The 15,382-nt window shown below is 35.7% G+C and overlaps 1 protein-coding gene across 2 annotated transcripts; it reads right to left on the bottom strand.

Moving 5' to 3' along the window:
* Positions 1-1,496: 1,496 nt before the first annotated feature.
* On the bottom strand, positions 1,497-14,678 carry cutc (cutC copper transporter homolog (E. coli)). 2 transcript variants are annotated; one of them, XM_061744715.1, is made up of 9 exons: positions 14,546-14,678; positions 14,345-14,423; positions 10,554-10,613; positions 10,237-10,446; positions 5,583-5,618; positions 4,018-4,151; positions 2,405-2,432; positions 2,208-2,313; positions 1,497-2,136 (listed from the first exon to the last, which is right to left on the bottom strand). In XM_061744715.1, the coding sequence occupies exons 2-9, from the start codon at positions 14,412-14,414 to the stop codon at positions 2,025-2,027; spliced, it is 756 nt and encodes a 251-aa protein (XP_061600699.1). In that variant the 5' UTR covers positions 14,415-14,423; positions 14,546-14,678; the 3' UTR covers positions 1,497-2,024. The 2 variants fall into 2 exon arrangements, with proteins under 2 accessions (XP_061600699.1, XP_061600700.1); XM_061744716.1 differs by lacking the exon at positions 2,405-2,432.
* Between the last annotated feature and the right edge of the window lie 704 nt (positions 14,679-15,382).

Here is a 15,382-nt window from a genome sequence, read left to right on the forward strand (position 1 = left end):
TCTCATAACCTGATATTTCCAGTACGGTTACTTACTATTAAGACAACCTGGGGGTTGTCTTATTAGTTAAAGATGTCGGCCCTTTTTTCAAGATGGCCATCAAATTCTCATTATAGTAGAGTATAGTAGAGTGAATGTCACATGATTTTTTACTGGCTATACACTTTTTCAAAAAGAGTGGCCAACACAATATTTGGAGCATATATGCTTGCATCAATATTTAAGCATTGTGACAATGAATATAGGACAGGAGTGGAAGACATGTTAAAAAACGGTCCCATCCTGAATATTTACTGGCCATTTTCCAAACAAGTGGCCCTTCCTCTTTGTAAGCTGCACCTTGCCGTGGTGGAGAGGCTTGAGTATTCCAATGATCCTGAGGGCTATGCTGGTGGGGATTTTAATTTATATCCCTGGCAAGTTTAATTAAGCCGGATAGGTAAAAGGGGGGGAGGCAGACAAAGCAGCGCCCTGGGCCTCCAGGTTGAGGGTTGGCCATGGGGATATCTAAGATTAAAACAACCCCCAGGTTGTCTTAATAGTAAGTAACCCTACTGAAAATATCAGGTTATGAGAGTAACATTTTCATAAATCCATGTTGTCGTAACAACAATCTTACAAAATTCGCACTTTTCCGGGTATATGCAAGTTTCTATATGATGTATCTAAAGAACCGTAATGGATACAGACATGTACTTGGTACCAGAATGTCCACAATACCTAAGTTTATATTCAACTTCAATATATTTATGGGGCTTAAAACCAAGGCATTTTGAGTTATAAAGGAAAAAACACATTTTTGGGCGGACATCTTGGATTTTGGGGCCGCTATCTTGGAATTTTGAGTGGCACGCGCCTGTTCCCTAAAGAGTAGACCTTGGAGAATATCTGTGCCAAATTTCATGCTTCTATACCAAAGTGAAGTATCGTTTCACTAATCTGCTTTACTATTAAGAGACATGGGTATTGGACCTCCAATTTCAACTCCAAAAGTCAGTGTAAGTGAAGCATTATTTTGCATTTAAATGCCCTTTTCTAAAACAAAACAACAAGAGTATACTTGTTTTTTTTTCTGAAATTTGCAGACCTTTATTACATTTTGAACACAATGCCTCTTTCATTACAGGGATAAAACATAGAATCGATCAAACACTTTGCATTTGTCTAAAAAAATAAAAAGAAAGGAAAAATGCAGGTCTAAAACAGAAAACACTTAACTCCAGTTTTGATCTTTTTTTTAAAAAATCATCCCCTTGTTTGTATTGCACATCACCACTCCTGAGTTCTGAAGCTTTATGCTCGACATGTGCTCCTACAGTACGGTCTGATTTGTGATTAAGCCAACTAGACAGCTGTCCATGAGATTTTTGCAAATTTGCTCATCTGCATATTTGGCTAAGAGTCTGCATACACTCAAAAACTGTATATGTCTCTTTATCATTGACTGAAAACTAAATTATGATCTTCAAAAACAAGAAGCTGAGCTCAAACATATATTGGTTTTGTTCACAAATGTTTTAATAAGCACACACTGAAACATTTGTATGAACAGTTATTAAAATAGCAGTCTCATAGATTTCCTTTTGGCATTCAGCCTTCAGGTATAAAACACAAGACTGGACAAAACACAGAAAACAGACCAGAAACATCTCAGAAAATATTTAGTAAAAATGCAGCTTTTTGTTATTAATGCTTTCTGTTACACTGATAACCATTTTGGCCTTCTCCCGGTTTTATTGTTGAGTTTTTGGCATGTTTTGCACCCTGGGGTCAAATGTGTACAAAAATAATTGTTAATCATTCACAGCTCTTGCTTTGTGAGATTCTTCAAATGAAGGCTGCAGCACTCTGCTGCAACTCCAATGATACAGGGACCGATTGGTGACCTTTCCTTCAAAAAGGAAATCTAAAAACACACTTGTAGCAGTTTGGAAATGCATTCGTGAAAATAAATAACCAAACATCAGGGGTGTTATTCCCCCCCAAATTCTGAGATATTCTTCTCACGTCTGTGTAGAAAGCAATCACAAGGTATTTTTCGCGATTGCGTTCAGAGCCCGGACTTTGCTCACATCTGACACCTTCAGGCCGTACTCAGGAGCTGATAAAGTCGCTCCCATCGTCACGCAAGTGTTCCTGCAAATGAAACGTGATTCAACATTTCTGACCAAAGTAGATTCAAAGTTGCAGGCTGGTGACAGACTTACCTAAACTTCATTGTGGAGTCCCTGCTGGAGCGGGCTGAACAGTGAAACTCCTCAGCTCCCGACCCTTCAAGTATTCTCTGCAAGTTTCTTTCTGTGATACCCGCTCCTGTTATCAGAAAAGAAAAAAAAAAGACATGAAATTATATATTAAAAAAAAACATATGAAAAAGAGGGGACATTGAGAAAAAATAGCTAACCTGGCATTACAATAATTCTTCCTTTAGCCTGTTGAGTGGAGATTAGGATGTTAAAATGGCAGAAAAAAAAGAGAAAAAACATGTTATTTAAATGATCTATTTATAAACAAAGCAGTTTTCTGGATTCTAGATATGTCTGCATTAGGAATGGGCGATATTTTATCGTTCACGATAAACCGTCAAAAAAATTATCCACGGTAAGAATTTGTCATCTCGAGGTAAAAACGATAAATTCCCGTTGATGACGGAAGGAAGGAAGAAATGAGCCAGAATGAAAGAAAGAAAGAAAGAAAGAAAGAAAGAAAGAAAGAAAGAAAGAAAGAAAGAAAGAAAGAAAGAAATGAGCCAAAAAGAAAGAAAGAAAGAAAGAAAGAAAGAAAGAAAGAAAGAAAGAAAGAAATAGAAATGAGCCAAAAAGAAAGAAAGAAATGAGCCAGAAAGAAAGAAAGAAAGAAAGAAAGAAATAGAAATGAGCCAAAAAGAAAGAAAGAAATGAGCCAGAAAGAAAGAAAGAAAGAAATAGAAATGAGCCAAAAAGAAAGAAAGAAAGAAATGAGCCAGAAAGAAAGAAAGAAAGAAAGAAATAGAAATGAGCCAAAAAGAAAGAAAGAAAGAAATGAGCCAGAAAGAAAGAAAGAAATAGAAATGAGCCAAAAAGAAAGAAAGAAAGAAATGAGCCAAAAAGAAAGAAAGAAAGAAATGAGCCAGAAAGAAAGAAAGAAAGAAAGAAATAGAAATGAGCCAAAAAGAAAGAAAGAAAGAAATGAGCCAAAAAGAAAGAAAGAAAGAAATGAGCCAAAAAGAAAGAAACAAAGAAATGAGCCAAAAAGAAAGAAAGAAAGAAATGAGCCAGAAAGAAAGAAAGAAAGAAAGAAATAGAAATGAGCCAAAAAGAAAGAAAGAAAGAAATGAGCCAGAAAGAAAGAAAGAAAGAAATGAGCCAAAAAGAAAGAAAGAAAGAAATGAGCCAGAAAGAAAGAAAGAAAGAAAGAAAGAAAGAAAGAAAGAAAGAAAGAAAGAAAGAAAGAAATGAGCCTGAAAGAAAGAAAGAAAGAAAGAAAGAAAGAAAGAAAGAAAGAAAGAAATGAGCCAAAAAGAAAGAAAGAAAGAAATGAGCCAGAAAGAAAGAAAGAAAGAAAGAAAGAAAGAAAGAAAGAAAGAAAGAAAGAAAGAAAGAAAGAAAGAAAGAAAGAAAGAAAGAAAGAAAGAAAGAAATGAGCCTGAAAGAAAGAAAGAAAGAAAGAAAGAAAGAAAGAAAGAAAGAAAGAAAGAAAGAAAGAAAGAAAGAAAGAAAGAAAGAAATGAGCCTGAAAGAAAGAAAGAAAGAAAGAAGGATAAATTGCCGTTGATACGTTTTTGTGTAACAAACATGGCGGAACGGGGATCTTTTATCAATTCAATTTAATTGGTGTAGTTTAGTAGTATTCACTATTCTTTAGAGCAGTGATTTGGGGGCTCCAAAGAGTGAATGTGGTGATAGATTTATAGTTACAAAGGTGGAGTTGAATTGGTATTTTTTTTATCGTCATTTTTATCATTATCGAGATAAATGCCAGAAATCATCGTGACACATTTTTTGGTCCATACCGCCCATCCCTAGTCTGCATACGTACCTGATCAACGAGTCGTTTAATGAGAGGCAGTCCCTCCAAAGCAGAGCAATCGCAGCCACTTGTCAACACACGCTCAAACCCTAACGATATCAGAGCCTCCAGAGCGACTGCTGGGTCGTGAACCATGTCAAAAGCTGTAGCGAGATCAATATACCATTCATAACATGAATTCAGACTCTCCAGTGGGTCTTTCTGCTCTTTCAAGTGCTATTATTAGAAGCACTGATGAAAGCAGTCTAAAGAGCTGTTACACGATGGAGGATTATGGAGCCAAATCAGGGCCAAAAGTTTTGCTAATTTGAAAATAAAATTTGAACCTGAATTTTTTTTTTTACAGTTTCAGTTTTATTTTTTTCAGTATCAGATCTTTTTTTCAGTTTCAAATCTTTTTATTTCAGTTTCAAATCTTTTTTTCAGTTACAAATCTTTTTTTTTCAGTTTCACGTCTTTTTTTTCAGTTTCACATCTTTTTTTTTCAGTTTCACATCTTTTTTTTTCAGTTACAATTTTTTTTTCAGGTTCAGACTTTTGGCCCAGATCTGGCGTGGGGGGCGTGGCATCAACTGAGAGGGGCGTGGCATCAACTGAGAGGGGCGTGGCATCAACTGAGAGGGGCGTGGCATCATGAGTGACAGCAGAACAGAGAAGGCGGGGGACGTTCCTCAGTCATGTTGCCTTCAGGAAACGTAGGTTGCAGAAGTTATCAGTAGAAGTTTGAATCAACACTGTATATACACTATATTCACGTGTTTGGCAGTGGAAAAAACTGATATTAGTGACACATTTCTGTTTGAAAGGCTGTTTTAGACCGTACTTGGTACCAATCGCAGTATAAAAGCAATAAACTATGCCAGACTGTACAGTTCAACAGCCACACTTTAAAGTTTGATATTTCCCACTTCTACATACTACCAAGTACGGTCTAAAACAGCTTTTTAAACAGAAATGTGTCACTAGTATCCGTTTTTTCCACTGCAAATCACGTGAATATGGTGTATATACAGTGTTGAATCATACTTCTACTGATAACTTCTGCAACCTACGTTTCCTGAAGGCAACATGACTGAGGAACGTCCCCCGCCTTCTCTGTTCTGCTGTCACTCATGATGCCACGCCCCTCTCAGTTGATGCCACGCCCCTCTCCGTTGATGCCACGCCCCTCTCAGTTGATGCCACGCCCCCCACGCCAGATCCGGGCCAAAAGTCTGAACCTGAAAAAAAAATTTGTAACTGAAAAAAAAAGAAGTGAAACTGAAAAAAAAAGACGTGAAACTGAAAAAAAAAGATTTGAAACTGAAAAAAAAAAGATTTGAAACTGAAAAAAAGATTTGAAACTGAAATAAAAAGATTTGAAACTGAAAAAAAGATCTGATACTGAAAAAAATAAAACTGAAACTGTAAAAAAAAAATTTCAGGTTCAAATTTTATTTTCAAATTAGCAAAACTTTTGGCCCTGATTTGGCTCCATAGAGGATCAGCTACTTTCACCCTCAACAGAGACCACTGACAGGTGCACACAATTTAAAAAGGCTATAATTGCTTTAAAAGGAGAAAAAAATGTTTACCTCGGTGGAAGGTGACAGGCAAAGGTCGAGCAGCAGCTGGTGAGCAAAGAAAAAACACAAAAAAAAAAACCCACATGAAAAAACAAGGAATAAGCAACATAAAAACACATACACACAATAAATACACACAAAACAGAATATAAAAAAAAACATTGTGATTTTCAAATTTTAAAATACTGAATGCTGGACATAACGTTTGATTTGTACATAATTTCAGTCCCTGTTGTTTTTTTTAATATTCAAGCTGACCCAAGTATAAAGTCAGCACCATTAAGCTTGTCACTGGTTTGCAGCTAATGAGAGGTGAGATAGATTTAGACGGGGTGATTGATTTACTCTGTCCCTAAATTTCATCGTGCTGCTTCTGTCAGCAGTAGCATCATCAATAAATGTCATTTCATTGTATCCAGTCTGTTAGATGGATGAGGTGGCCTGCTCAGGGTCATGAACTGTTTTTTTTCTTTCTTTAATAAGTCCATAGAACTTTATTTCAGATATTTGGATGGCTTCTTCATCAACATTTTTGTATTTGGGTCTTTGGGGCATATTAACAATTGTGCAATTAAGCATTTTATTTTTCTGGCTAACAAGTCTTAGTGATTATTCGTAGTGATTATTAACAATTAATTACTCATGTTTTATGTAAAGCACTTTGTGTTGCATTTTATGTATGAAAGGCGCTTTATAAATAAAGTTTGATTTGATTTGATACTCTCATATCTATGAATTTTATTTCCATTAAAAAACAGCAAAAGTCTGACATTTTTTCCACTTGTTTGGTCTCCTCAGCCACAGAGCAAAAACACAATCAGTTAATGCTTCCTTGAGTGACTTGCTTGTCTTTATCACTGACTAACTCTTTTTTTAAGATGATAATCATTCCTCTGAGTACTGAGCTACTTTTTAGTCAAAAGCATTTTAAAATTTTAGCAGACATTTCCAAACTGTTGCATCATTTTACTTGTTCTGTTTCAGCTGAAGAGTTTATTTTTAATGCTATCCACCATTGTCACTTCCGAAGTAAACGTGAACACCTTCATCCCTGCAGATTCCAGCTCTACTTCTTGTCTCTTTGCAGTGCCACTGTCTCCAAGCTAGGGATGGGCGGTATGGACAAAAAAATGTATCACGATAATTTCTGGCATTTAACCCAATAACGATAAAAAAATACCAATACAAAAAGTGTCATCAACGGGAATATTTCTTTCTTTCTTTCTTTCTTTCTTTCTTTCTTTCTTTCTTTCTTTCTTTCTTTCTTTCTTTCTTTCTTTCTTTCTTTCTTTCTTTCTTTCAGGCTCATTTCTTTCTTATTTCTTTCTTTCAGACTAATTTCTTTCTTCTTTCTTTCTTTCTTGCTCATTTCTTTCTTCCTTTCTTCCTTTCTTCCTTTCTTCCTTTCTTTCTTTCTTTCAGGCTCATTTCTTTCTTTCTTTCTTTCAGGCTCATTTCTTTCTTTCTTTCTTTCTTTCTTTCTTTCTTTCTTTCTTTCTTTCTTTCTTTCTTTCTTTCTTTCTTTCTTTCTTTCTTTCAGGCTCATTTCTTTCTTTCTTTCTTTCTTTCAATCTTCCTTTCTTTCTTTCTTTCTTTCTTTCTTTCTTTCTTTCAGGCTCATTTCTTTCTTTCTTTCTTTCTTTCTTTCTTTCTTTCTTTCTTTCTTTCTTTCTTTCTTTCTTTCTTTCTTTCTTTCTTTCTTTCTTTCAGGCTCATTTCTTTCTTTCTTTCTTTCATGCTAATTCTTCTTTCTTTCTTTCTTTCTTTCTTTCTTTCTTTCTTTCTTTCTTTCTTTCTTTCTTTCTTTCTTTCTTTCTTTCTTTCTTTCATGCTCATTTCTTTCTTCTTTCTTTCAGGCTCATTTCTTTCTTTCTTTCTTTCTTTCTTTCTTTCTTTCTTTCTTTCATGCTCATTTCTTTCTTCTTTCTTTCAGGCTCATTTCTTTCTTTTTTCTTTCAGGCTCATTTCTTTCTTCTTTCTTTCAGGCTCATTTCTTTCTTCTTTCTTTCATGCTCATTTCTTTCTTCTTTCTTTCTTTCTTTCAGGCTTTCTTTCTTTCTTTCTTTCTTTCTTTCTTTCTTTCTTTCTTTCTTTCTTTCAGGCTCATTTCTTTCTTCTTTCTTTCTTTCAGGCTCATTTCTTTCTTCTTTCTTTCATGCTCATTTCTTTCTTCTTTCTTTCTTTCTTTCAGGCTCATTTCTTTCTTTCTTTCTTTCTTTCTTTCTTTCTTTCTTTCTTTCTTTCTTTCTTTCTTTCTTTCTTTCTTTCTTTCTTTCTTTCAGGCTCATTTCCTCAATGTATCATTTTTACCGTGAGATACAAATTCTTACCGTGGGGAATTTTTTTGACGGTTTATCGTGAACGGTAAAATATCACCCATTCCTACTCCAAGCCATAGAGGAGGACTGGTCTCTGTTTGGTTACTCTTGCCACTACTCTTCCATGATAGATGACTCCGGATACTCTGCTCCAGCCACACCATCCTGTCTGCATTCTCTTCTCCATCTCAGTTAAACCCAAATATTTAAGCTGCTGATTTCCTCACCTCTACTCTTCTCACCCACACCATTCCACCTGCTTGCCTTTCTTTTACGCACCTAGTCTGTCTTTCTGTGGCTCTAACAGTAACTGTCACAAATGTCAATGTCGTCGGCAAATATCATTGTCCATTGAGACTCCGCACTACAATCATCTCTCAGCCGATCCGTCACCATGACAAACAAGAAGGTGCTCTGGGTCGATTCTAAACGCAGCTCCATTTCTATCAGAAACCTTTTACAGACGTCCCTGCTGTCACGCTGCCCTCATACGTTATAATTTTGTTGCCACTTTCATCAAACTTAAGTGTGAGCGGTAGGCGGCCCTGAAGTGACACACATGAGTGGAGGAAAACACAACGTCACACAGTACGTGGTGTTTACAGAAATAAATATAGATGCAATTTGGAAGGACTTGTCAGAACCAACAGAATTATGCCCAAATGATGAAGGAAAGTACGAGATTGAGGAAAAAGGAGAACACAAATGTTAATGATGGCCTTTTGTGCTGCTACATCTGTATAGAGATATGGGACGCGAAAGTCAGATATGGATCGGATTTAGGACCATATATGAAAGTATGGAGCCAAATCAGGGCCAAAAGTTTTGCTAATTTGAAAATAAAATTTGAACCTGAAATTTTTTTTTTACAGTTTCAGTTTTATTTTTTTCAGTATCAGATCTTTTTTTCAGTTTCAAATCTTTTTATTTCACTTTCAAATCTTTTTTTCAGTTTCAAATCTTTTTTTTTCAGTTTCGCGTCTTTTTTTTCAGTTTCACTTCTTTTTTTTTCAGTTACAATTTTTTTTTTCAGGTTCAGACTTTTGGCCCCGATCTGGCGTGGGGGGCGTGGCATCAACTGAGAGGGGCGTGGCATCAACTGAGAGGGGCGTGGCATCATGAGTGACAGCAGAACAGAGAAGGCGGGGGACGTTCCTCAGTCACGTTGCCTTCAGGAAACGTAGGTTGCAGAAGTTATCAGTAGAAGTATGAATCAACACTGTATATTCACCATATTCACGTGATTGGCAGTGGAAAAAACTGATATTAGTGACACATTTCTGTTTAAAAAGCTGTTTTAGACCGTACTTGGTAGTATGTGGAAGTGGGAAATGTCAAACTTTAAAGTGTGGCTGTTGAACTGTACAGTCTGGCATAGTTTATTGCTTTTATACTGCGATTGGTGCCAAGTACGGTCTAAAACAGCCTTTCAAACAGAAATGTGTCACTAATATCAGTTTTTTCCACTGCCAATCACGTGAATATAGTGTATAGTGTTGAATCATACTTCTACTGATAACTTCTGCAACCTACGTTTCCTGAAGGCAACATGAGGAACGTCCCCCGCCTTCTCTGTTCTGCTGTCACTCATGATGCCACGCCCCTCTCAGTTGATGCCACGCCCCCCACGCCAGATCCGGGCCAAAAGTCTGAACCTGAAAAAAAAAATTGTAACTGAAAAAAAAAGAAGTGAAACTGAAAAAAAAAGATTTGAAACTGAAAAAAAAAGATTTGAAACTGAAAAAAAGATTTGAAAGTGAAATAAAAAGATCTGATACTGAAAAAAATAAAACTGAAACTGTAAAAAAAAATGTTCAGGTTCAAATTTTATTTTCAAATTAGCAAAACTTTTGGCCCTGATTTGGCTCCATATGAAAGTGGCCTGGATCAGTTTTGGGGGGAAAAAAAGAAAAAATTATTAAACCCAAAATTATTAAAACTGGAAGTGAGCTGCAGTTTGAACGTAACTTTAGGAATCACACATTTTTCTTAACCAACTTCACTTCTTCACAGATCAATCTGTGTGCCTAATAAGCTTCACAGCTTGAAAAAGGGCAGATTTTTTTTATTTATTTTAACTATATAGCTGAAAAATGTATATGGGAACTATAATTGAGTGCCAAATAGACAATTCAAAAAAGAAAATTCCTTGAAAGAATACTGATATATTTTGGAGCATGGAAATAATATGTTAAAATGCAATTTCAGGGAATTCATGTGGTATACCTGTGTGATATTTTGTGTAATTAGCAATTGATCTCTTGAAATAACTTGGTGAAACAGCACAGTAGTTGTGATTTATTGCTTGGCCTCGCTAGGCAGGTTAGATAAATTACAGCCATTACCCAATAGCTCCATGCAAAGCTCTCCATCTACTCGTCCGTCCTCTGTCAGGGCTCCCAGCACCAGTCCATCGGCTCCTTTGCTCTTCATCAACTCTATGTCCTTCCTCATCACCTCCACTTCCCGGTCTGAGTAAAGGAAGTCGCCCCCACGAGGCCTTATCATCACATAAACTGGGATTTTGATGTACTGCTTCACCACCTGTAGCAGACCTGTGGCCAAAACAAACAAGAAGCAGAAAAAAAGTAGGCGTATGAGCTTATTTATGGGCTTGAGAGCTTCTTTAACAGACCTACAGAAGTGAACAGTGCTGCTTCACCTAGACTGGGGGTGAGCCCTCCCTCCAGAAGACTTGAACACAGCTCAAGTCGACCTGCACCTGTGAAGGCAGAACAAATCTGTGAGAAAATATTACCGTTGACCCGAATATAAGACGACCCTGATTTTAAAACGACCCCCTCTTTTTCAAGACTCAAATTTGAAAAAAATACTTTTTTTTTAACACCAAATTAAATTTTTATACAGAAAATAATTACAGTACATCTGAAACAAATGATTATAACAATACATTCGAGAGAAAAAGCATGTTATCTTGACTATTTGAAATCATTATTTTGAAGTTTGCATCCTAACTTCTCCTCAGCTGCCGGTTCACCTGCCCAACTTCCACCCTCTTTTCTCCAGATTGTCGCTACGTTTCTCCACTTTCTGTTATATCTTCTCTTATTTTCTTCCCTTTTCTTTCTTATGCTATTTTTTATTTTTCTTCTTCGTGACAGGGGTTTGCTTTGGCCTGGGGAGTTTAGTTCAGCATTGGCTTTAAAGAGATCTGGCGCCATCTAGCGGTGTAAATGGGTATAACGTCTAGACCCCGAATGTAAGACGACGCCCACTTTTTCGGTCTTATTTCAATGCAAAAAACCCCGTCTTATATTCAGGCCAATACGGTAATATTAATATACCCATCAGTCCACATGTTATTTAACTTTAAGTCCAGCTAAATAACTGCTTGAAAAACACTTTCATAAATATCCGAGAACTGCAATCTTTGAACGTACCACCTGCATGTGAATTAACTCTTTAAAAAGTAGGCAGGTCTGAGTGTAACCTAGGCCGGATTATCCATATACTGAACCAGGCGAGCGCCCAGGGCACCAAATCTAATGACTAACTGGACCATATATGCAGGGGTGGAAAGTAACCAATTACATTTACTCATGTTACTGTAATTGAGTACTTTTTATGAGTAATTTGTAATTTTCTAAGTAGTTTTTGAAATATGTAATTTTTACTTTTACTCGAGTACATTTTGACCCAAGTATTTTACTTCGCTACATTTGAACCCCCTCACGTTACTGAGTACAAAATTTATGGTGAAAATCTTGTGGGCATTTTATTGTGGTTTATTGTGAATAGCAGGATCCTGCAGCATTGGGCACTTTATTTTGTGTTTGAATACTTTGATTCTGGTTTTAGTGTTGTCGGTTGGACAATATGACTGAAAATAGTTTGCACTTTACAGTACAGCTTGTGACTGTCCTTTTTGTCCTGTTCTGCGGAAGTAAAAGGATCATGTTACTGAGCTCAGCTGAGCTTTTACAAGTGTGGATGTGTACTTTAATATGCCTCAACGTTAATTAAAACAGCTTGTGCTGGATTTGATTTGTGACTCATCCTTTTTTTGCATTAAATAACTGAAAGTAACTTTTACTCAAATTACATTTTAAATGAAGAACTTTTGTACTTTTACTCGAGTACATTTTTAGATGAGTACTTTTACTTTGAGTAGGATTTAAGCAAAGTAAAGATAATTTTACTCAATTACAATTTTTCAGTACTTTTTCCACCTCTGCATATATGTCATATTTTGTTATTTTCTCTCTTTATTTGCTGGAAGAGGAGCAAACAGGTACAGCAGTAACCAATGATATAATAAAAATACATGAAAACAATAATAATAATAAAATAAAAAGAATTGCGTTTGAGTGAGTATGCTGTTCCCTTTCTTCACATAAGCTCATTCAGTAGGCCTGTTTGATTGTTTAGTCATATGCTGTAATAGTTTTGCATGTAGTCCTCAGACAGGCCATATATGATGGAAATGATGATAGTTAACATGTGGTGTTACATTGGCATGTGAGTTTTATTCTGATCGGAGCATCAGTGTAGTATGCCGTTTGTAGACTCATGTCTATCTGTGGTGATCAGAGGTGGAAAAATTACTGAAAAATTGTAATTGAGTAAAAGTATCTTTACTTTGCTTAAATCCTACTCAAAGTAAAAGTAAAAGTACTCATCTAAAAATTTACTTGAGCAAAAGTACAAAAGTACTTCATTTAAAATGTAATTTGAGTAAAAGTTACTTTCAGTTATTTAATGCAAAAAAAAGGATGAGTCACGAATCAAATTAATCAACTTGGAGGCGTATTAAAGTACACATCCACACTTGTTCGAGTACATTTTTTTAGATGTTGATGTCTTGAAGGCTGAAAGCTCCGCTCTGCTGGGCAGGCACATTTTACACTGCATTATAATGTTGTTGCTTTTTGTGTGTTTGAACGCGAATAAGTCTTCCAAGTTTGGCCAAGGGTTTTTGTTGTTTTTGTGGCTGGTTTCTGCCCGCATTTAATTTTTTCACCATGAATTTTGTACTCAGTAACTTGAGGGGGTTCAAATGTAGCAAAGTAAAATACTTGGGTCAAAATGCACTCGAGTAAAAGTAAAAATTACATATTTCAAAAACTACTTAGAAAATTACAAATTACTCCTAAAAAGTACTCAATTACAGTAATGTGAGTAAATGTACTTTGTTACTTTCCACCCCTGGTGGTGATACTCTTAATCGGTTGCTTGTCTTACATTTATTTGTAGTATGAGTGTTGAGCATATACTTCAGCAATACGTTCATGTAAATCTATGGTATTTATAATTTATATAGTACATTTCCCTTTTTTTTTGTCAAATGTGGGAGGAGGGGGCACTTCAAGTGTGGTCACCCTGGGGAACAACACTGAGTTAATCCGGGTGTGAGTGTAACAGAGTAAAAAGCACAGCAGTGCCCCTCCATCTCAATAATGGAAAAAGCTAGACACTTCCTATACAGCAAATCACTCCACACTCTGTGCTGTTCAATGGTTTTACCTTATTTAAATTACTGTATAGAGGTCTGGGCCAATACATATAAAAGAACTTTGGAACCAGTATTCCTTCTTCAAAAAAAGAGCTATCAGAATTATGCACAATGCCGGTTATCTAGAACACACCAATCCATTATTCATTAAATCCAAAATAATTTAATAAATTTGATAAAACTCTTTACCCGGACAAATACAGCAAATGTTTCAGGAAAGACAGGGGAGATATGAAAATTAAGGGAACCAATTAATTTTTAAAACTACAAGCAAAAAATGTTGCATTTCAAACAGTGGAGTGAGGTGTAAGGAACTGAAACAATGTCCAACCATCTACAAGTTCAAAAGCAAACACAAAGAAAAGATTTTTGCCAAATACAGGGAAGAGGAGACATGAGGTAGTGATTGTGTGGGGATTCAGCACAATGTACGTATATAAAATGGAATATATAATAATGATTATATTGTTTATGATAAGATGTGTATGTATATGTATATGTATGTATGTATATGTATGTGTGTATGTATGTATGTATGTATATATATATATATATATATATATATATATATATATATATGTTGTATATGTATATTATTTATAAAGCTCAGGTATAATATTTATAATGGTCAAGTATATTTATATTTATAAAGCTGAGGTACAATATTGCATGAAGTGCTGTACTATTTTCATAAGGTAATAACAGGTATAATTTTTTGATAACGTAGCAAAAATTGCTGTTATATTTTTTGCGCATTTTTATTTTCAAGCAAAATTGAAATAGAAACAAGGGGCAGGACCTCAAGTTTTTTACTTCCTCCTACTCCTTTTCGGGCATGAAGGTTTATTTCCCTTTGATTTTGTTTAATGACTGTTTATTTATATTCTTTTTTTGTTGTTTTGTGTAATTGTTTTTATGTATGCTCGAAATAAAGGTTTCAATAACCCAATAATTCAATAATAACCCTCCACGTCACTGACCTCCTCGCTCAGCATTGACTGCAGACTCCACGGAGTCCACACACACCTCCATTAGCAAGCTCTCAGCCATGGTGAAGGACTGGACACAGAAGAGAGAGAGAGCCATCAACACATGCATTATAATGAGCAACAAAGTGAGAGGTCACATTTTTCACCACAACAACTACACCCCAGTTCCCCTTTCTTATCGATTTGACGAACCGTAAACCATCTGGAAGTGATTGAGAGTCGGGTCAGGACATGTTATGGTTTTGTGTGACCAGCAGCTCCTACAACCAGGGACTACAGAAGATCACCGGTTTCCGGGTCGTTTAATGTCATGTACGTGCTCAAGCTGCGGACGCGGTGTCGTTGTTGCGAGCATAGACATGTACACTAGAGAAATACGGCCGCCATCTTGGAGCGGGCATCCTACCCAGACGACAGCACAAGACAGAACAGGATTGAAGATACCAGAGCTGTTCCGCGTATAATCATAGAACCAAGTATTGTTTTAAGATACATAATTCAGCAAAATGTGATTTGAGCATCAGGAACAATTTGTTGATAATTCTGACTGTCTCTGAGTTCAACATGCAAATATTTTCCGTGATAATGCATACTGTTCATATGTACAACAGTATACAAATCAGTCCTCTTTCAGGGCTTTTAGCATATTGCAAATGGTTTATTTTATATATATATATATATATAAATTTCCTGAACGGCATTCCATAGTGTGTATATATATAATATGTACCCCCCCTCACAAAAATAAGAAAAATAGAGAAACATATTTTCTCATCATTTCAAGTAACAAAATAACATATTTCAACCATTTTTCAGACAATAAAATAACATTTGAACCATCTTCCTATTCCTTTTTTGGCACATGTAAATTAAGATAGCAAGGATTAAATTCTTTGTTTTGTTTTCTAAACTTCTCATGGAGTGTTGTTTTTTTTACATGTACAAAAATAAAATAAATCAAATAAAATCAAATATGTTTCTCTATTTTTCTTATTTTTGTGAGGGGGGATATATATTGTTTTTCGGCAC

Source organism: Cololabis saira, chromosome 17 (genome assembly GCF_033807715.1).
Source record: "Cololabis saira isolate AMF1-May2022 chromosome 17, fColSai1.1, whole genome shotgun sequence".
Taxonomy (NCBI): domain Eukaryota; kingdom Metazoa; phylum Chordata; class Actinopteri; order Beloniformes; family Belonidae; genus Cololabis; species Cololabis saira.

Excerpts from the sequence above, each read along its gene's own strand:
- cutc (XM_061744715.1), bottom strand. The coding sequence starts at position 14,414 with ATGGCTGAGAGCTTGCTAATGGAGGTGTGTGTGGACTCCGTGGAGTCT. Across the intron at positions 10,447-10,553 it reads AGGGCTCACCCCCAGTCTAG|GTCTGCTACAGGTGGTGAAG; the intron begins GTGAAGCAGCAC and ends TTTTGGCCACAG. Across the intron at positions 2,433-4,017 it reads TTAAACGACTCGTTGATCAG|GCTAAAGGAAGAATTATTGT; the intron begins GTACGTATGCAG and ends TCCACTCAACAG.